Below are 20,957 nucleotides of genomic sequence, written 5' to 3'. Positions count from 1 at the left end.
GGAGCCACCAGCCTGATTGATTCCAGCCCCTGCGGCCCTCCCACCCTTCTCCCTAGCTTTTTCCTACAGAATTCTTCCTGGAGTCCTCAAAGCCCTCCCTCTGCCCAGCCCACTACCCCAACTCGGTCTCTTCACCACCTGGAAACTGACTCCATTTTCAGCATGCTGCCTCCTCATCCTACTTCCCATCATCTTTTGTGGTTTAATTTTTAAGCAGGAAAATGTTCATATTGTCAGACAGACAATGATGAATACTTGTCCTGTGCCATCCTCCCCAGAGGGGGCATTCCCTGAAACTGATTTGTATCATCACTCGGCATATTTTCATAGATTTTGTACCTACATACACACCAAAACAACACATACCAGTGTTTCATTTCACATTGATGCCATCATACAGAACAAAACCCTTTACAACTTGCTTTTATAACTCCACTTTTTTTAAAAGAGTTGGCATCTCGCTCTGTCACCCAGGCTGGAGTACAGTGACACAGTCATAGCTCACTGCAGCCTCGACCTCCTAGATTTAAGCAATCCTCCTGCCTCAGCCTCCCAAGTAGCTGGGCTAAATACAGGCACATGCCCTGTGCCCCGTGCTAAAAGGCGCACGCCCTCTGCCCTGCCAGCTTCAGCCTTATTCTCAAGGTTTATTCCAGTTGACCTGACTGGTTTTAATCCCTGTGTAGCATTACCATCAAGGAATAATCAGCTCTGGCTCCTCTCCTTCCTTCAGCTACAACCCTTTGCACCTGCTCCCAGAGCCCCAAGTCCTGGTCTCTCCACCTGCAAAACTTTCCCCACCCTCCCCGAGGGCTGCTGGCCTCCTCCCAGGACTCTGCAGCAGCTTCCAGCACTTGAAGAGGAGCTACAGCTGATTATTCACTGGAGGTAATCTATGCTGGGATGAAAACACTTCTTATGCACATGCACACATTTAAAATGTTTTGAATGCTTTTAGAGTTCCTTTTCATCATGCAAGCAATAGGGTAGCACTGCCAACTTGGAAAACAGAGGGGAGGAAAGCACCTCAGGCCTGGGGCCAGCCCCACACGGCTGTGTCTCGCCCCCACTGAAGGCAGCTACGTGGCCTGCAAGCCGTTCATGTTTGTGCTGCCTCTCCCACCAGCCAGGGGTGCCTGGGGGTCTCTGTCTCTCTGGGACACGCAGAGGGGAGAAGGAGGAAGAGAAGGAGACGAGAGGAGATGGAGCAGAGCTCTCTCCAGAACTTGGCTGTGACGGGGCGGAGGCTGAGAGAGTGTTTGGTTTGTTTTTTAACAACAGACTCCTGAGTGTGTCTTAAGTCCAAAGAGCAGGGCTCAGAAAAGTAAAGAAGGAAGAGCTGCAGTGGGCAGGGGTTGGGGGAGGGCGTCCACAGGCAGGAGGGGGCTGGCACTGCCCCCAGCCAGGCCACAGGCCTCCAGCCTCATGCCCCTTGCCTGGGCCTTCCGCCTGCTTCTCTGTTCATCTGGGAAGATGTTCCCTGCCTCCTTTCCACCTTGCAGCAACCCATTCACAGCCCCCAGAGCCCCTTAATCACTCTCACCTTCTTCCTTCCTCATCCAGGGCCAGGGCGCTGTCTGCCCGCACCCCTGCTGTGAGCCTGTGAGCTCAGAGACTGCCTCTGCTTCTGAGTACACACAGCCTCCAGTCCCAAGCAGCCGCCTGGTCCACAGGCACCGACTTCCCCCTCAATGTGGATTTTCTGTGAGGCCTGTAGGGGGGACAGTCTCAGGTGTGGGGACAGCCACAGCCTTGAAATCCGGCTGGCACCTTGGCCCAGCACCTGAGTCACAGGTGGGCCCCAGCCCTGGGTCAGGCCGAGTCATGGCACCCACCCAACCTGAGAATGGGTGCAGAAAGGTGAGCTGCCCCTTTAATTTCTTCCCAGGCAAAGCCTCCAGACAACAAAAACAACATTTTAATTTAAATTTTGATTCCACATTCATTCACAGAGCAGCTCTGAGCAGGGGTTTCATTAAAGGCTCTAACAGATTTTATAGGACTTGTCACATCGGGAAAGTGATGGAGCAAATGCATTTTCTCTGCTTCCAGGATTTCAAAACAACGGCTGAAAATGCAGGGCAGTCCAGCCTTGTGCAGACAAAATAGAAATAAGCCTCACTCCCTCCCTCCACCACGGGAAACAAAGGAAGGGCAGGGCCCAGAGTGGACAGAGGCTTCTTCCCTGGGTCAGGGAAACCTGAGGTCTCAGGGCCCAAATCCCAGCGCTGCCTGGAGGAAGGGGCCCAGCACCTCACAGTGGGTGGCCTCTGTCCACAGCTCCCTCAGTCTGGGGCAGGGCAAGCTGTCTGCACTCTGATTTGGCTTTTTTTCCTGGGCCCTAGGACACAGGGGGCAACTGCCTATCCACTTTCCCTGCTCAGAAACACGAACACATCAGCAGGGTGCCCTGTGCGTCCCAGTTGGCCCAGATTGTGCTAATTTTAAAACTAAGAGTCCTGGAAATCCCTTCATCTGGGCAATCCGGGATGGTGGGCCACACCCACTGGGGATTTCCTAGTCAGTGTCTGTTCCCAAGTGCCTCAACTTAACCCTAATCCTACCCCTAACCCAAATTCAACTCACCACTGACAGAACCGTTATCTGTCTGGGACTACCTCTGCCTGGCCAGGGTGTTCAAAGCCTTGGTCGTTGAGGGGTTCCTATGGATCCCCAGCCCTAGGCTGCCTGAAAGGCGAACAGCACTTGCCCTCATCAGTGCCCACCTGGCCGCTGTCCACCATCTCTCTCTGCTCTGCTGTCAAGGACCCCCCACCACCTGCCGGCTTCTGCAAGGTGCCTCAAGAGAAACATCCATGGCTCCCCTGAGCTCCCTACCCCAGTCACAGGGCTGTGGAGGCCACTCCCTCTGAACACCACATCCCACACTGCCCATACCCTGCCTGCTCCCCCAGCACCAGAGTTCCCACATGACGATGGCCAAGCTGCTCTCACCGGACCAGCTGCACTGGCCCAAACACCTGTTCCCACTCCACGGGGGCCCCACCCACCCAGCTACAGACTTTCTAACAGTCAGAGCAAGTGTTCAGGGAATCATCAAAGCAGGACACCAAAAACGACTGTTTGAAGAACTTAGCATATTTCTAAGTGTCTAAGTAGTCGACCTCAGAAAAACCTGCAATGTTTTAGACTTTCTTACACTGATTTTATGATTTAATGTTGTTTTTAATGCTTAAAAAATATTTTTTGAGAGCCTCACTCTGTCACACAGGCTGGAGTCCAGCAGCATGATCTCTGCTCACTGCAACATCCGCCTCCCAGGTTCAAGCAATATTCTTGCCTGAGCCTCCCAACTAGGTGGGACTACAGGCGCATGCCACCACGTGCGGCTAATTTTTGTATTTTTAGTAGAGACAGGGTTTCACCATGTTGGCCAGGCTGGTCTTGAACTCCTGACCTCAGGCGATCCATCCACCTCAGCCTCCCAAAGTGCTAGGATTACAGGCATGAGCCACTGTACCCAGCCAATGCTTAAAACAGGCTGGACTCAGTGACTCACACCTGTAATCCCAGCACCTTGGGAGGCCAAGGCGTATGGATTGCCTGAGGTCAGGAGTTCGAGACCAGCCTGGCCAACATGGTGAAACCCTGTCTCTACTAAAAATACAAAAATTAGCCAGGTATGGTGGTGGGCACCTGTAATCCCAGCTACTTAGGAGGCTGAGGCACGAGAATCGTTTGAACCCAGGAGGCGGAGGTTGTAGTGAGCCAAGATCACACCACTACTCTCCAGCCTGGGTGACAGAGTGAGACTCTGTCTCAAAAAAAAAAATTATGTCAAGAAGCAGCATCACTTTTTGACAGGGGCTGAACATATGTGCTCAGTTTCTGCACCACGTGAATAGCTGAACGCAGGGCGGCGCATCTGGCTCAGCACAAATCTCTCTGCTGTCCTTATGAGATGATGAGGCCTCTGCCCACCCAGTGGAGGGTGAATTTCCCAAAAGTGGAGACAGGCTGGTCTTCAACTCCATGAGACTTCCCAGAGGCAGCAGCACCACTTAACAGAAAGGATCCTGAGGCCTAGAGTCAGCTAGTTCCATGTTCAAATCCCAACTCGGTGCGGCTGTGGGCAGGAGACAGCCTTTCTGAAACCCAGTCTCCAAATCTAGAGGGCAGGGTTGCTGTGAGCATTAAATGAGCTCCTGAAGGTACACACAAGGGACCTGCACACAGTAGGTGCTCGTTAAGAATAACCACTCGTGTGTGAATCCTCGTGGCCGTGTTCCAGGATGTGGCAAGAGCAGGGCTTCACCCGAGTGCACCGAATGAATGGCAGCATAGTGCCCATGCACACTAACAGCCTCCCCGGCCCTCCCCACCCCACAGACCATGCCCCATCTATCCCAGCATCCCAGCATCACCTGACCCCCCACCCTCACCCCCAAACACTGACATTGAGAGGTCTGCAGAGCTCCTCATGGACAGCCCTAGGTCACAAAGGCAGATCACAGCCTGTCCAGACCAGCTTGTGGTCAGCTCACTCCACACTGGCCCTGCTCTGAGGCCTCCACCAGGCCCAGACCTGAGCCCTCCAACACCCCACACACACTGCGCCCTGGGGGCTGCCCAGGTGCCCTGGGGAGCTCTGGAAGTGCCCATTCCCCAGGTCAGTGGTTTGTTGGTTCAGTAGCAGAGTGGCATCTGGCAGAGCTCTTCCCACCATCCTGTGCTGCCCTGTCCAGCAACTGGCCCACCCACTTTCCACTTCTGTTACCTGTAGGGCCACCTGCGGGCTGTCAGAGTCCAGCTGCTGGGTGGGGTTGGCCTGCAGGGAGCCAGCTGGGAGTGGGTGCTTGTTCCCACAGCCCTCCCTACAGGCCCTGCACTCAGGTCTCCCCACAGCCAGGTCTCAGCTCCTGTAGGACCGCCTCCCTCACAGCCTCCCTGTGTCCTCTGAGGCCTGAGGGGTCCCACCCAGCATTCACCTGCATGGTTTCTCTACACTCCAACCACATCTTAGTCTCTCTATTCATCTCTCCTCAGATTTCCCAGTCTGAGGATGGCATCTGTCTCCTACCTGGGTGCTACAGACACCAATCCCGACCTTGGCTCTCGCACCAAAATAAAGCCTAGGTAGGTCAAAGATTTAACACTGTTTTATGTAATTACCCTTGAAAGTCCTAAAAAAAGCATGGGGGAGGGGGAATGTTATGAGCTCTCAAAGCCCAAATTATAAAAGATTAATTACATCATGTAATAAAAAGAAAAGTCGATATGGCAAAACTACCTTAAGCAAAGACAAAAGTCAACTGACAAACCAGGGGAGGTGATGCCACACACTTGGGGTCCCAGCTGCTCGAGAGGCTGAGATGGGAGGATCCCGTGAGCTCAGGAGTTTGAGACCAGCCTGGGCAGCATAGTGAGACCCCGTCTCCCAAAAGAAATTTTTTTAAGGAAAAAATATTTGTAAGTATGTAGGTGTAAAACCCTTAATATGTAAATGCCCTGTACAGATCAATAAGACAAAGTCCAACGACCCAATAAGAAAATGGGTAAAAGGGCTTGTAGTCCCAGCCCTATGAGAGGCTGAGGCCAGCAGATCACTTGAGTTCAGGAGTTCGAGACCACCCTGGCCAATATGTCAAAACCCCATCTCTAATGAAAATACAAAAATTATCCAGGAGTGGTGGTGCTTGCCTCTAGTCCCAACTACTCAGGAGGCTGAGGCCGGAGAATCACTTGAACCCAGGAGGCGGAGGCTGCAGTGAGCCAAAATGGCACCACTGCACTCCAGCCTGGGCAACAGAGTGATACTCCATCTCAAAAAAAAAAAGAAAAGAAAAGAAAGAAAAATGGGTCAAGAATGGAAGTAATTTACAGAACAGGGGAAAATGACCTTAAAAGAATAAAAGTTTGTTCAACATGACTCTTGGTAGGAGAAATGCAAATTTAAACTGCAGATAATTTTTCTTTTTAACTCTTAGATTGGAAAGTTCAGAACAGCGGCTCCCACCTGTAATCCCAGCATTTTGGGAGACTGAGGCAGGAGGATCACTTGAGCCCAAGAGTTCGAGACCAGCCTTGACAACATAGTGAGGCCCTGTGTCTATATGTTAAAAAATTAAAAAGAAATTTTTTGAAAAGAAAGAACCAGAGACTTACAATACACACATTAGGAAGGCATGGGCAGCAAGACACCACCACCGTCTCTGTGGCACCAGGTCTGTGGAGGGCAGTGTGACAATAGCTCCTCAAATTAAAACTGCAGACACCCTCCCGCCTGGCACATCTACTTTCAGAAATCTTCCTAAGCTGTACCCACCCACCAGCAGATGACTCCTGTCCACGGAAGCCTTCAGCACCACTGTCTGCAAAAAAACATTGAAAACAACCCAGATGTCCCTCAACAATGGCTACCTCAGTCAGGGACAGCCACACCACGGACGAGGGGCCCTAAAAAGGTGAGACCTTCCCAAGCCTTGGCGTTTCACAGAAGGGCACAGGGCACAGACCCTGGACAACTGAGGGAGCGTGTGTGCTTGTGATGCAGGAATCACTGTACGGGCCCAAAAGAGATGGCAGAGAAGCAGCAGAAACACTTCCTTTTCACTGTATGCAGTTTTTTCATTTTGTGCATTTTTTAAACCATCATTTATTATTAAACCTTTGCTTTTTGAATCACCTGGATGTATCACCAATTCCCCTCCCCCCCAAAAAAAGGGAAAATAAAAATTTTTTAAATATTTCTAAATTCCTAATCCTAAGATGGCTCCAGAGTAACCCTGAAGTGCTGTGGGGTCGGGGGGCCCTTTAAGATTCAGTGGGCTATAACCTGCCATTCCAGGCCAACCCCTTTAGGTGTTCTCCCTACTCCTCAGAAAAGGTGGGGTCCCTCTGGTAAAAACCTCTGAATGGGGTCCAGGTGGGCAAACATGAGCAGAAGCTGCCACCCTCTGGCACATGAGATGGGTGGGAGGAGGGAGATGCAGTCTGGAGACCCCGGGCACTGATCTTGGAACTTCAGGGAGCACCAGGGTCCCCCAAGACCCTGTTAAAACCTCATGGGGTGCACCATGGCCGAGTTCTGCGTGCCCAGGGCTCACTGTGAGGGTCCACAGGGCCATACCCACATGGACCCACATGTGTTTGCTGTGCTTTGATTTAAAAATAAGTAAAGATACAAATACATAAATAACCAAGTATCCAGTCCCTCCCTGAGCTGCCTGGGGGTCGGGTCGGGTCTGCTGAAGCAAGCAGCTGAGGGCCCTTTCCAAAGCAGCTGTGGACCAAGACCCAAGCTCAAGTCCCAGGAACCCAAGATGCAAACATAGCCCAGAGGGCCACGAGGGTGGACAGTGAGAGCGGGGGATCTCTACAGGATATGAGAGGGGCCAGGACAAGCCTGGGACAGGGCAGATGTGACCCCCACCAGGACCCCAAACCTGGGCTCAGCGTGCAATTTCAGCCCTCCATTAAGGGCTGCCCAGCCCCTCCAGGCCCACCTGCAAGGCATGCAGCCCTGTGAACAACTGTCCACAGCCCAGCAGCTGTCCTCATCTTACTTCCTGCCCAGCCCAGAGTGCATGCCCAGCTAAACAGAGCAGCACAGTGCCAGTGTGGCCACCATGGCCCGTATCTGCTTCTCAGGGCAATACTGCAGGGCACCCACGCTGGGCGCGTCCACCCCTAGAGGGCACCCATGCTGGGCACGCCCACCCCTGGAGGGCACCCACACTGGGTGCACCCACCCCTAGAGGGCACCTATGCTGGGTGTGTCCACCCCCACACGGCCAGTACTCCAGGTCCTGCTGCCACACACACATACACACACATACGCCTGAAGCCAGGACTGACAGTGGCCTTTTCCATTGCCCTTGTGGCCGAACAATGGTCCAGGACAAACCCACCAAATTCCACTTCAACATCCGGCACGGCCTTTGACACAACCTCTTGTTCTTCCCAAGTGACCCCTGCCAGGAGGCCCAGAGGCCCCCACTGGTATCCCCAGAAGAGGGCATGCCTCTGCCACGCTCACTCTGTTCTCTGTTCTCAGGCCGAGGGTTTAAAACCAACATAAGTTAAATAAAACCTCTGGCATGAGGGTCATAATTCTGTCTTGAGAAAAGTGTGCTTTAACCTTTTCCAGAATTAGGGGTTTAAAAAAAAAAAAAAAGCCTCCCCCTTCCTTTAGGAAAACAGTTCAAAGGCTCTCGGTGCCCCAGCGCCTCCTTCCCCACTCTCAGACGTGCCCCAGCGCCTCTTCCCCACTCCCGGGACATGCATGCCTGTGGTCTTCAGGCTTCTGCCTGTGGTTTCCTCTGTTTGGGCCGCTCCTTCCACACACACTGCATGGGTCTCCTGGGGCTGCCATACTAAGGGACCACAGACGGGCTGGCCTGAACAACAGAAACTCACTCTCTCTAGTTCTGGAGGCCGGAAGTCTGGAGGCAGGTGTTGACAGGGCTGCACTCTGTCGGAAGACTCCAGGGATGACCCTCCTTCGCCTCCTCCAGCTTCTGGCAGTTGCTGGAACCCTGATGCTCCCTGGCTTACAGATGCATCCCTCCAGCCTCCACCGTTCTGTCTCCACACAGCACTCTCCCTGCATCTTCTGTGTCCGTGTCCAAACGTCTCTTTTCTTATAAGGCCACCCTGGTCCACCATGCCCCCAAATTGACTAATTAAGTCTGCAAAGACCCTACTTTCAAACAAAGTCACACTCACAGGTGCTGGAGGTTGAGACTCCGACATCTCTTTTAGGAGACACAACACTAATGAGTGAAGCACCTTCTTGAGAGTCCGAGTCCAGTTTCAAGGAGGACCTAAACCACCACCGACAATCCAGGGTGCTGAGATCACATAGAACAGGCCAATATCTACAAAACAGTCACCTACTTCATTCCTCTGGACAAAACTCCTTTGCAGTTCGACAAGCAAGCACGGTTTGAATGACTATCCATTTTCTGCAATGGTCCCACCCAAGGGGCTGCTCTGGCTCTGGCTGAGCAGCCTCCACCCTCTCCAACCTTTGGCCTCCAAGAGTCCCCAGCTCCCTGGGATGCTCCCCATCCCCAGCTTGGCTGGGCCCCACTGGCCTGGATCTTCCCACATGTGTGGTGATGGAGGAGGCTCAGAGGGGTCTGTGGGATGGAACTTAACAGGCCTCAAGTGTCTCAAACTAATATGGGCCCCAAGGAGGCCACCTGAGGCCTCAGCTGCTTCCCAGTGGAAGCACCCATGGTTGTGCCGTGTGTCTCAAATGTGAGAGGAGCCAATGGAGAGGTGTCTGGGCAGGTGCCTGGAGCCAGGAGGGACAGTAGTGAGGGAGGTGTGACACACCAGGAAGGAGCCCAGGGGTGGCCAGACAGGCCAGGACCACGCAGAGGCCAACAGAGCACAAAGGGCTCCAGGAGTGGATTTTGGGGACAGCCAGAGGGGCTTTGGGGACCCGACGTTTCCATGTGATCTGAGTGGAGGTGTCATCCCTGGAGTGCGGAGGCTTCAAGACCAGCCTGGGCAACATGGTTAGACCTCGTCTCTACTAAAAATTAAAAATTAGCAAGATGTGGTAGCACACACTTCTGGTCCCAGCTACTCAGAAGGCTGAGATGGGAAGATCACTTTGCTGGGAGGTTGAGACTGCAGTGAGCCCTGATGTGTCCAACTCCACTCCTGCCTGGGCAACAGAGCAAGACTCTGTATCCAAAAAGAAAAGAATGCCCATTTTATAGAACTCTTTGAGAAAACTGAAGAAGAGGAACTGTCTCCCAACTCATTTGCTGAGGCCAGCTCTCCTCTGAACCAAAAGCACCACAAGAAAGTTACAGACCAATTTCCCTCATGAACATAGATGCAAAAATTATTTTAAAAATTCTAGTAAATCAAAATCCAACAATATATAAAAAGAATACTATAATATCGCCAAGCAGGGTTTCTTCCAGAATGCAAGGATAGTTTAACAAAATCAATGTGATTCATCATATTAACAGATGAAGAACGGAAAATTCATGATTATCATAATCAATGCAGTAAAGGCATTTGACAAAATCTAACATTCACTCCTCATAAAGTCTCTCAGCAAACTAGGAATAGGAAGAATGCCTCAGCCAGATATTAAAAACCCAAGTTAGATCATAATCCATACATCATGGCAACAGGTGGACGTTGCCCCTCAGAGCAAGACTGAGGCGAGGATGCTCGCTTCTACTCCACACTGTACTGAACACTCTAATCAAATCAACAAGGCAAGAAAAAATAAAAGGTGTCCAGATCAGAAAGGAAAATTGCCTAATTCACGACATGGTTCTCTGTGTAGAAAGGTGGGTACAAGCTACAAAAACGCTACTAGAACTAATAAGCAACTTCAGCAAAGTTTCAGGATACAAAATTAATACACAAAAATCTATGGGATTTCTATATCCAAGAAACAAATAATCAAATGAAAGTTTTTAAAAATAACGCTATTAGGCTGGGCACCATGGCTCACGCCTGTAATCCCAGCACTTCCAGAGGCTGAGGCGGGTAGATCACGAGGTCAGGAGTTCAAGACCAGCCTGGTCAAGATGGTGAAACCCTGTCTCTACTAAAAATACAAAAATTAGCCAGACGTGGTGGTGAGTGCCTGTAATCCCAGCTACATGGAAGGCTGAGGCAGCGAATTGCTTGAACCTGGGGGGCAGAGGTTGTAGTGAGCCAAGATTGTGCCACTGCACTCCAGCCTTGACAACAGAGCGAGACTCCATCTCACAAAATAATGATAATAATGCTATTTATAATAGCATCAAAAAATATGAAATACCTAGAAATAAAACTGACAGAAGCTGTGCAATATCTGTACATTAAAAACTGTAAAACTGCTGAGAAAAATTAAAGAAGATGTAAATAAGAATTAGGTTGTGTTCATGGATGAGAAGACTCAATATGTCAATTCTACCCAAACTGATCTATAGATTTAATGCAATTAAAATGGCAAGAGGCTTTTTTGTGGAAATTAACAATCTGATCCTAAAATTTGCATAAAATTTTCCAAAGAAACTAGAATCACCTAAACAACTTTGAAAAACAAAGGTGGAGGACTCACATATGACCTCAAAACATAGTATAAAGCTATAGTAATCAATAGAGTATAGTATTTGACCCAGGCATGGTGGCTCACACCTGTAATCCCAACACTTTGGGAGGCTGAGGTGGGTGGATCAGTTGATATCAGGAGTTTAAGACCAGCCTGACCAACATGGTAAAATATTATCACTACCAAAAATACAAAAAAAAAGTTAGCTGGGCATGGTGGCACACACCTATAATCCCAGCTACTCCGGAGGCTGAGGCACAAGAATCACTTGAACCTGGGGGGCAGAGGTTGCAGTGAGATGAGATTGCACTACTACACTCCAGGCTGGGTGATGAAGGGAAATGCTGTCAAAAAAAAAAGGAAAAAGGAAAGAAGGCTGGGTGCAGTGGCTCATGCTTGAAATCCCAAAACTTTGGGAGGCTGAGGCAGGCCTCCCAGGAGTTCGAGACCAGCCTGACCAACATAGTGAAACCCCATCTCTACTAAAAATACAAAAATTAGCCAGGCACAGTGGCAGGCACCTATAATCCAAGCTACTTGGGAGGCTGAGGAAGGAGAATTGCTTGAACCCGGGAGGCGGAAGTTGCAGTGAGCCGAGATCACACCACTGCACTCCAGCCTGGGCAACAGAGCAAGACTCTGTCTCAGAAAAAAAAGAAAGAAAGAAAGAAAGAAAAGAAATATTGGCCTGGCACGGTGGTTCACTTCTGTAATCCCAGTACTTTGGGAGGCTGAGGTCAGGAGTTCAAGACCAGCCTGACCAACATGGAGAAACTGTGTCTCTACTAAAAGTACAGAATTAACCGGGTGTGGTGGCACAGGCCTGTAGTCCCAGCTACTTGGGAGGCTGAGCCAGGAGAATCACTTGAACCCAGGAGGCAGAGATTGCAGTGAGCTGAGATCATGCCACTGCACTCCAGCCTGGTGACAGAGTAAGACTCCATCTCAAAAAAAAAAAAAAAAAAAAAAGAAATATCATTTTTTTAAAAAAGACAGTGTGGTATTTGCATCAAGACAGACAGATCAATAGAACAAATTAGAGAGACCAGAAATAAACCCACAGATATGAGCAATTGATTTTCAACAAAGGTGCAAAGGCAATTCAATAGACAAAGGCTAGTTTTGTTTTCAATAAATGATGGTAAAACAGTTGGGTATCCATATGCAAAAATATAAACTTTGATCCATACCTTGTACTATATAAAAATATTGTCAATATGGATCATAAACTTAAATGTAAAACCTAAAATTCTAAAACTTCCATAAGAGGACATAGGAGAAAACCTTTGTAAACTCAGATCAGGCAAAGCATTATTAGATAGATTATCAAAAACCTAATCTATCAAATAAATAAGTGGTTTCATCAAAATTAAGAACTTCTGCTCTTCAAAAGACACTGCTAAGAAAATGAAAAGATAAGCACAAGGCTGTAAGAAAATTTTTGCAAATCACATATTTAGTAAAGGACTTGTATCCAGAATGTATCAGGAACTCTCAAAACTCAGCAATATTAATGGAAAAAAACAGACTCTGTAAAATCCTTTAAAGAGGTTTATTCTGAGTTACTATGACTCAGAATATGAGTGACCATGGCCTGGAGAATGCAGTTTCCAGAGGTCCTGAGCAAGTAAGTGCCTATGGCAGTCGGAACACACTTTGTTTTCATACACTTCAGAGAGGCAGGAGTCGCAGGCAAAGACATAAATGGATACATGGAAGACAGACATTGGTTTGGTCCAAAAAGGCGGGATATCTTGAAGCAGCGGCATAGAGGTTACAGATGGATTCCGAGATTATTTGATTTGCAATTGGTTAAAGGAGTAAAGTTTTATCTAAAAATTTGGACTCAGCAGAAAGGAACATTTTGAGTTAAGACATAAGCCTATGAATCCATAGGGGTGTGTAACTTACCCTTGTCTGGCAGTCTTAGGTCCTATTTATAACTTGATGTCTAATTGTCACAAAGAGCTGGTTTTGTTAGTCTTACGAATATTTTAACATTAATGCTTGAGGTGTATGATGAGATGTGTCCCTTCCCATCATGGCCCACAATTCAGTTTCTAAGGTTTTCTAGGGTCCCTTTGGCCAAGAAGGATTTGTTCAGTTGGTAGCGGGCTTAGGATTTTATTTTTAGTTTAATAATGGACAGGCTGGGTGCAGTGGCTCACACCTGTAATCCCGACACTTTGAGAGGCCGAGGTAGGAGAATCACTTGAGCCCAAGAGGTCAAGACTGCAGTGAAAGATGACTGCACCACTGAGCTCTACCTGGGCCACAGAGTGAGACCCTGACTCTAAAAATAAAAAAATAAAGTAAGTAAAATGTTCAAAGTGAAACAGGCTGGGCGCGGTGGCTCACACGTGTAATCCCAGCACTTTGGGAGGCCAAAGCAAGTGGATCACCTGAGGTCAGGAGTTCAATACCAGCCTGGCCAACACGTGAATCCCCATCTCTGCTAAAAACACAAAGCTCATCCGGGTGTGGCGGTGGCGCCTGTGGTTCCTGCTACTCAGGACGCTGAGGCAGGAGAATCCCTGGAACCCGGGAGGCAAAGGTTGCAGTGAGCCGAGATCTCGCCGCACTCCAGCCTGGCGACAGAGTGAGACTCTGCCTCATAAAACAAAAAGTAAACTAAAGCCAAGCAGCCATTTGCGGGCTTGGGGGTTACACCCACACCCCGACTTCCCTGAACACCCTGCCTTTTTAATGTGCAGGACTTCGGGAGGTCACCTGAACCGACCAATCAGGGCCCAACCATATCAACCAATCAGAGCTCAACAGCACCAACCAATCACAGCTCAACAGCACCAACCAATCAGAACTAAGTTTCAGTTTTTTATCGGCAGACCTGACTAGGAGCCCGGAAACGGATCACTTTTGCTGTGAAACCTGAGCCTTCCCGTCACTCTCCAGAAAGCACCTTCATTTTACACCAGAGGCTGCACCCTCGCGGTTTACAAAGTCTTTACTGGAATAGTCTGTTTCCTCCAAGGAATGAGCTGTTGATATGTGAATTATCAGCATGCCTTTCCTGCTGAGTGAAAAGGGCCAAAGGGCAAGTACCTGTGGTCCGATTTCATTTCTATAAAAGCAGTGTTTGGAGCTGGGGGAGACACAGCAAAGACAGGAAGTGTCGGATGCCCAGCGCCCGGACTGTGGTGGTAGTGGATTCACGAGCGCACACGCAGCTTATTGTACACCAATTAGAGCTCCAGACAGTTGTTGAGAAAACAAAGACTTACGTCGTGGAAAGTGGATGGTCCTGAGGGGCTCCCCACTACCTTCCTGCTCAAAATTCTGCCTCAGAACCTGTTTCCCAGGAGCTTGACCACAGCAAGGAGCAAGCCCACGTGAGGCCAAATGCCACAGCAGTCAGGACTCCAATAAAGGGACGTGGGGGCTCCCAGAGGAGAGGCCAGACTTGGGTGGAGTCAAACACACCCAGTCCCGTGGCTGTCCCTGCCCGCCTCTGCTGTGTAAGGAGACTGTTGGTCATTTCACCCAAAATGCACCCTGTGGGGTGAGAGGGGATCTGCCCTGAAGCCAGGTGTGGGGTCCTTGAAGACAGCCCAACCCTGCCCTGTGGCTGCGTTGACAGGATCCTCAAGGCCCACCATGGAACCCCTGATGCCTGTCCAGGGGCTGCCAGGACAAGCCACAGCCAACGCTGTCCAGCAGCAGGAGAGGGGCCTGCCACAGACCAGCCACCAAGGCCAGGTGGTGGGAGCCACAAGAAGTGGCCAGAGTTTGGCTGGGAAGGGTTTCTTCCCAGATGAGGTAAGGGTGTGGCTCTGGGCAGGTAAATCATAGGTGGCTACCAACCCCACTCCTTGTGCCCCCTGCCCTCATACCCCCTGCCCTCTCCATCCACCTTCCCTGGGCTCAAGGCTCTGGCCGTGCTCACAGTGAATGGTAGAGATGAACACAGCATTCATTCAGCTCATCCCACAGAGAGCTTATCAATTCTCACTATGCCCTGAGGAGGTGGGACTGTCATCACCCCACCCCACAGATAAGGAAAGTGAGGCACCAAGAGGGAAGCCGATTTGCCAGAGCATATGGGGAGCCAGGATCGCCAGCAGCATGGCCCCAGAACACGTGGTCTTGACTGCAAGGAGGCTTGTGATTTCAGAACTTCATAAATTCTCACAAATCCCCAAATAAGGGTGATAATTAACTAAAAAATATGTGGACATTTGAGGGCAGGGGATCAAATAGAGGAGTCACAACTGTCATTCACTAACAATGTGATCTAATATGAAATTGCAAAAATCTGTGGGGAAGGGGAGGTAGAGGTGCTTCAGGTATTAGTGAATCCCCCAAAACAGAATGAGGCTTTTTGTGCTTTTGCCTGAGGAGAGGGCCCCAAGCCTTCATCAGATTCTTTTTTTTTTTTTTTTTTTGAGACAGAGTCTCACTCTGTCACCAGGCACCAAGCTGGAGTGCAGTGGCACAATCTCGACTCACTGCAACCTCTGCCTCCCAGGTTCAAACAATTCTCCTGCCTCAGCCTCCTGGGTATCTGGGACTACAGGCGCACGCCACCACGCCCAGCTAATTTTTGTATTTTTAGTAGAGACGGGGTTTCACCATGTTGGCCAGGATGGTCTCGATCTCTCGACCTCGTGATCCACTCGCCTCGGCCTCCCAAAGTGCTGGGATTACAGGCTTGAGCCACCGCGCCCAGCCTATCAGATTCTTAAAGGAGTTGCTAACCCTAAGAGTTGAGAACGCTGACAGGGAGGCTCCGTGGTATAGAAAGTTCAGGTCTCCAGCCGTGTCAAAAACAGCGTCAATACGTGGCTTCAGCCCAGGTTTGAAACACCTGGGAGTTCTTCAGAAATACCTGCTATAGTTTGGATGTGTGTCCAAACCTCATGTTGAAATCTGATCCCCAATGTTGGAGGTGGGCCCTGGTGGAAGGTGTCTGGGTCACTGGGAAGGACCCTGAATAAATGTGTTCTGCCCTCCTCTTGGTGATAAGTGAGTTCTTGCTGTATTAGTTCCCACAAGAGCTGGTTATTTTTTTAATAAAGCCTGTCATGTCCCCTCTCTCTCACCTCTGCTCTCACCATGAGACACCTTCTGCCATGAGTGAAAGCTCCCGGAGGCTTTCTCAGAAGCAGATGCTGGCACCATGCTTCCTGTACAGCCTGCAGAACCGTGAGTCAAACAAACCTCTTTCCTTTACAGTGACCCAGCCTCTATCCTAGCTCCTCACCCAGGAAAAAGAAAGCCAAATTATCCAGCCTCAGGTATTTCTTCACAGCAACACAAAACTAAGACAGTGTTGGTGCCCAGGCCCCAACCCAGACTAAGCATGTCAGAGCCTGGGCATGGGGTGGAGCCAGCTCCAGTGAGCTCCTGAAGCTCCCCAGGGATTCGGCCGCAGTCCGGGGTAGTCTAGACAGAAGCGCTCTTTACACCATTAGCACACAGACTTGTTTTTCTTGTTGTTTAAACTCAGTGGCAAGAACAGCACACAAGAGTTTTAACAGAAGTTTTACTTTTCACCATTAAGAATATTTACCTACTATTGAAATCCATGTACACACATTTACCCTGAGTTTAATTTGCTATGTAAAATTGACTTGGTTCTTTCACAAATTGCTGGCAAGCTGAGGTTGGGGCCAACACAAAACAAGTCTCTAGCATGACAAAGATCACAGGTGTGCGTTTGGGTCTCTCAGCATCAGAATGGAGCTCCTTGTGGGCAGGGGCTGGCTCGGCCCTTGTTTTAGTGTTTACTGTTGCTTATAACAGAAACTGGGTGATTTAAAAGAAACAAACTATATCTATGTGTCTGAAACTGGGTAATTTAAAGTAACAAAATATATTTCTTAGAGTTCTGGGGGCTGGGAATTCCAAGGTCAATGGGTCACATCTGGTGAGGCTTTCTGCTGGGGGGAATCCCCTGCAAGTTCCCAGGGCAGTGCAGGGTGGCACGTGGTGAGGGGCTGACCATGCTGGCTCAGGTCTCTCTCTTATAAAGCTGCCAACCCCACTCCTATGATAACCCATTAATCCATAAATAAGTTAATCCATTCATGAGGGCAGAGCTCTTGTGACCCAATCACCTCTTAAAGCCCCCCCCCCCAATAGTGCCACATTGGGGACTAGTTTCGAGTTTTGGAGGGGACAGATATTCAAACCACACAGAGACAGTGCCTGCCTGTTCCCATACCCACTCGAAAATGAGTGCCGAGCAAGCCCGACGCTCAGCACTGGGGCCCCCTGGTGCACCCAGCCTATTTGGGAAGGGGCGGAGGGTCGTGGGCAGGGTTACAGGAAACCACGCCAGCCCCCACCCCGACCCTACAGAACGGTCCCTTTTCCTCTGCAGCAGTTCTAGGAACTGGCCACTGGGGGGCAGGGCTAGTCTGCAAAACACAGAACCTGGCTCAGCCGGGAACCGGAGGAAGGGCCCCGTTTGTCTGCCTGATCGAGGGAAAACCGTGGCTTTTGTGTGGCTCAGCAGAGCAGTCCAGGGGGCCTCCCAGAACAGCAGGGCTTCAATGTGCTTCCCTCCATGGCAGAGCCAGAGCTGGCCTGCTGCCCTGCCAATGTTTTGCCCAGGCTGAGAATCAATCTCTCTCTCTCTCTCCACCTCCCCCGCAGTTCTCCTGGCCTGTGACCTGCAGCTGGCTGCCTGCCCCTCACCAGCCTCCTGTCCTACTGACTCCCGACTTGAGGTCAGTGTTCCCTCCGAGCACCCACCTGAGTTGCCCTGGCCCAAGGCTGAAACCTCAGACCAGGTCCAGAGCAGCATGGGCAGGGGGGACCTCAGATGGGGCCCCTTCGCACTGCACACTGGCCAACAGGCGCAAGCTGCAGCCAAGCCCTCAGCCTGTGTTTTTTCACCCCAAACCTCTTCAAACACCAAGGCAGAAAAGTTATGATCCCCCTTTGACAGGTGAGGAAATAGGGGCTCAGAGCGGTTGAGTAACTCTCCCTGGGCCACACAGCAAGAAAAAAGCCAATCCCAGACCTCCTGGCCTCTTGCTGGTCTGCTCCCTCAGGAGACTGTCCAGGCCACAGTGACCTCCTTGACACACAGGTCCACAGGCTCTTTACCCAGGTTCACTGCAACAGGCCCCTGGCCACATGCCATGAGCACAGCTTGTGCAGTGGTACCGTCTCTGGCCCAGCCACAGGCAGCACCCCAGGGGCCCCATGTGCCTTTGGGGTACACTCAAGTGGGTGGGCAAGAGGGGCCTAGAGCTCCTCCTCAGCCTCCTTTGTCCCGAGTGAGCAGGGCCCCACTCATCTCCCCCTGAGCAGCCAGACGTGGATGGCATCTCTGCAGGCAGGAAACATCCCCCAGGTGACAAGCAGCAGGTACAAGGTGTCCCTGGTGAGAGCATGAGCTCCTCATACTCGACACTACGAGAGCCCCTGGAGAGGAAGCCACAGGCTCCGGGAAGCTCCATGAGGAAGCGGAGTGTCCCGTTGCTCTAGGTTAGCAAGCACACTCCAGGGAAACTCCATCAGAGTCTCCTGTTCTCATCTGCTAAATGAGATGACGGTAGTATTGCCCTGGGTCATTGTGGAGACAAAACGAAACACAGATGTGTTTTTAGCTGTCAGCATCTGGCACAGAGGAGGCACACAGAACCAGAGATAGACCAGAAGAAGGCTGAGCTCCCAGGAGTCAGCAGAGTAGAGATGGAAGGAGGGGAGGCAGGATGGAGCCCGGCCATGCTGGAGGAATCTGGCTGTCTTCTGGCCCAGCCCAGGCCCGGCCCCTCCCACATCGGGGTGGCCCATGCCCAGCACAGCTTCTCCTGGAGGGAGCACCCTCGTGTATTCCTCCCAGGTAGACCCTACTGATAAGCAGTGTGTTCAGGACCAATAGTCTTTCTGGGATGTGGGACATTCAGCACTAAAACCTGGACAGTCCCAGGCAAACCCAGACTGTTGGTCACCCTTCCTGCAGAGGGACCAGGCTGAGGTTCCTAAGAGGGCACAGCCAAGATGGATACCAAGTCCTGTGCTCACAGTGTCCCCACCTGGCTGCCACATCTTCTGGAGCAAGGCCATGACTTGCCATACATGTGATGGGCGGGGTCTGCCCCAGGCTATGAATCCCCCACCCAGACTGGGCAGGGACACTCAGTCTTCCCCAGCAGAGGGTGGTTCCTCAGGCTTCAGGGAGAGGCCCAGGAAAGACGAACCCCAGGGTCCAGTGCTGCAGGGCCTAGTGGGTGTTCTTTTGTGTGCGGAGATGACAGATTGCAGGAAAGAAACAAGACACAGAGATAAGAGAAGAAACTCAGCCGGGCTTGGGGGACCACTGCCACCAAAGGGTGGAGTCCAGCAGTGGCCCCGAATGCCTGGATATTTATTGTATACAAGGCAGGGGGCAGGGCCGGAGAGTGACCCATCTGACATGATTGGTAGGTGTCAAGCAAATCACATTCTTACAATATGCGGGGCCACGTGGGCACAGTTCAGGGGGCCACGTGGGTATGGTACAGGGTCATGTAGGCAGAGTACAGAGGACCCCTCCCTCTCAGGCAGCCACTGCAAGGCAGAGAGGCACATACCTCAGTATCTTTCTATGCACTTATCAGAAAGATCAAAGGCTTTTAGGATTCCTCTATTCTTACTTCTCACAGCTTCTATGAATTTACAAGGGAGCATCGGGTGGGAAAGTGGAACATGAAGGTGGACAAGGATGGTGACCATCGGAGCACAGCACCACGGAGAGGGTTTAAGCCCCTGGATGTCTGTGGGCTGGCCTGGCCAGTGTCAGACCTTCCTCAAGAGCCCGCAGAGCAGAGTTTTTTCTGAACTCAGCAGTGAGAGGGAAACTCCCCCTCATGGCCTGTTGAGTAACAGGCATCTCCCCAGATGCAGGCGCTACCACAAGGCATTTACTCTCACCTCCTGGTCACCTCTCACAGTGTCCCTTCAGTTCTGAATTATAATTCACCCAATTATGTCTATACTATAAGACTAAGATGTTCCTACTTCTGATACTAAAGATTAATAGACAATAGTGATGTAATAAGATTGATAATACAATTGATTATGTGATTGAATCTAATATCTATGTGGTATCATTGCTATAACTAAGTAATCAGTTAGTTATTATGCCGGGACAGATTTTGCTTTCAGTCTCCTGCCATGGCACCTGGGCAACTTTCTTCCCACAATCCAGGGCTGGAGACGAAGCTCAGAAGATGCACACCGCAGACACAGTGCTGCCCAGCCGGCCTGGAGTCCAGGGGAAGGCAGAGAGGGGCCATGATGAAGGGCTTGGAGAGGGCTCTGGGCACAAGAAGTGGGACCTGACCCTGGCAGAAGGCAACCATCAAGCCGAGGCCTGGAGCCAAGCTGGCATCCCCAAGACTCCTGTGAAGTAGCCGTGGCTGGCCTCCCACACCTCTGTCCACCTCCCCTGTCCCGTCCCCAGGCTTGTCTGGGCTTTGTTCTCCTCCAAGACTGGAGCCATGAAGATCCTCATGCCGCAGCCCTTGCAGACCCTCACCGCCTGTCAAGGGACCCCCAGCCTGAGCCCTGGCTCCCCTTGATCTCCACCCAGCCTGTTATACGGTGCCTTTGCCCAGCCCGGAGCCCCGGCTTCCTAGGTCTGGCCCAGACTATGCTTTTGGCTTCTGCATCAAAGCCACTAAGCTAAACACTGTCACCACTCTTCCAAGACTGCCATGTGCTTATAAATCAACCCATAAACACAAGATGGATGATGACGTGGCCCACACCATGCCCAGCTCAGAATGGAATCCCTACTCCCTCAGGCTTGGCCAGATGAGGGGCAGCATCACCCAGTGAGCCCAAATTGGCTCAAAATTCCAGAAGCCCAAAAGACAATAGCATGGTGTTAGAATTGTTAGCACCACAGCTGCAAGCACCACTGAGGTGTTGGCATAGGCCCCATGCCCCCTTCCCCCATCCCCAG

General features: G+C 50.9%; 1 protein-coding gene and 1 long non-coding RNA gene across 3 annotated transcripts; both read left to right on the top strand.

Annotated features, from left to right (window-relative positions):
• Positions 1-731: 731 nt before the first annotated feature.
• On the top strand, positions 732-6,703 carry LOC118154071 (uncharacterized). Its single transcript, XR_004744002.3, has 3 exons — positions 732-888; positions 5,008-5,097; positions 5,949-6,703. It is a non-coding gene; the product is annotated as an uncharacterized LOC118154071 (long non-coding RNA).
• Positions 6,704-13,873: 7,170 nt separating this feature from the next.
• On the top strand, positions 13,874-19,793 carry LOC144582520 (uncharacterized). 2 transcript variants are annotated; one of them, XM_078372199.1, is made up of 4 exons: positions 13,874-14,812; positions 16,114-16,198; positions 17,654-17,727; positions 19,654-19,793. In XM_078372199.1, the coding sequence occupies exons 1-4, from the start codon at positions 14,651-14,653 to the stop codon at positions 19,660-19,662; spliced, it is 330 nt and encodes a 109-aa protein (XP_078228325.1). In that variant the 5' UTR covers positions 13,874-14,650; the 3' UTR covers positions 19,663-19,793. The 2 variants fall into 2 exon arrangements, with proteins under 2 accessions (XP_078228325.1, XP_078228324.1); XM_078372198.1 differs by lacking the exon at positions 19,654-19,793 and having other exon boundaries at positions 17,654-18,015.
• Positions 19,794-20,957: the final 1,164 nt, after the last annotated feature.

Source organism: Callithrix jacchus, chromosome 5 (assembly GCF_049354715.1).
Source record: "Callithrix jacchus isolate 240 chromosome 5, calJac240_pri, whole genome shotgun sequence".
NCBI classification, from domain to species: Eukaryota; Metazoa; Chordata; class Mammalia; order Primates; family Cebidae; genus Callithrix; species Callithrix jacchus.
Note: the sequence above shows the minus strand (reverse complement) of the source record. Positions and strands in the feature narration are given on the sequence as shown.

What these genes read in the sequence shown, in the direction of transcription:
- LOC144582520 (XM_078372198.1), top strand. Translation starts at nt 14,651, where the DNA reads ATGGAACCCCTGATGCCTGTCCAGGGGCTGCCAGGACAAGCCACAGCC. An exon ending in AGGGTTTCTTCCCAGATGAG is followed by an intron (nt 14,813 to 16,113) that starts GTAAGGGTGTGG and finishes TCTCACCATGAG; the next exon opens with ACACCTTCTGCCATGAGTGA. An exon ending in CCTGTACAGCCTGCAGAACC is followed by an intron (nt 16,199 to 17,653) that starts GTGAGTCAAACA and finishes CCTCCCCCGCAG; the next exon opens with TTCTCCTGGCCTGTGACCTG.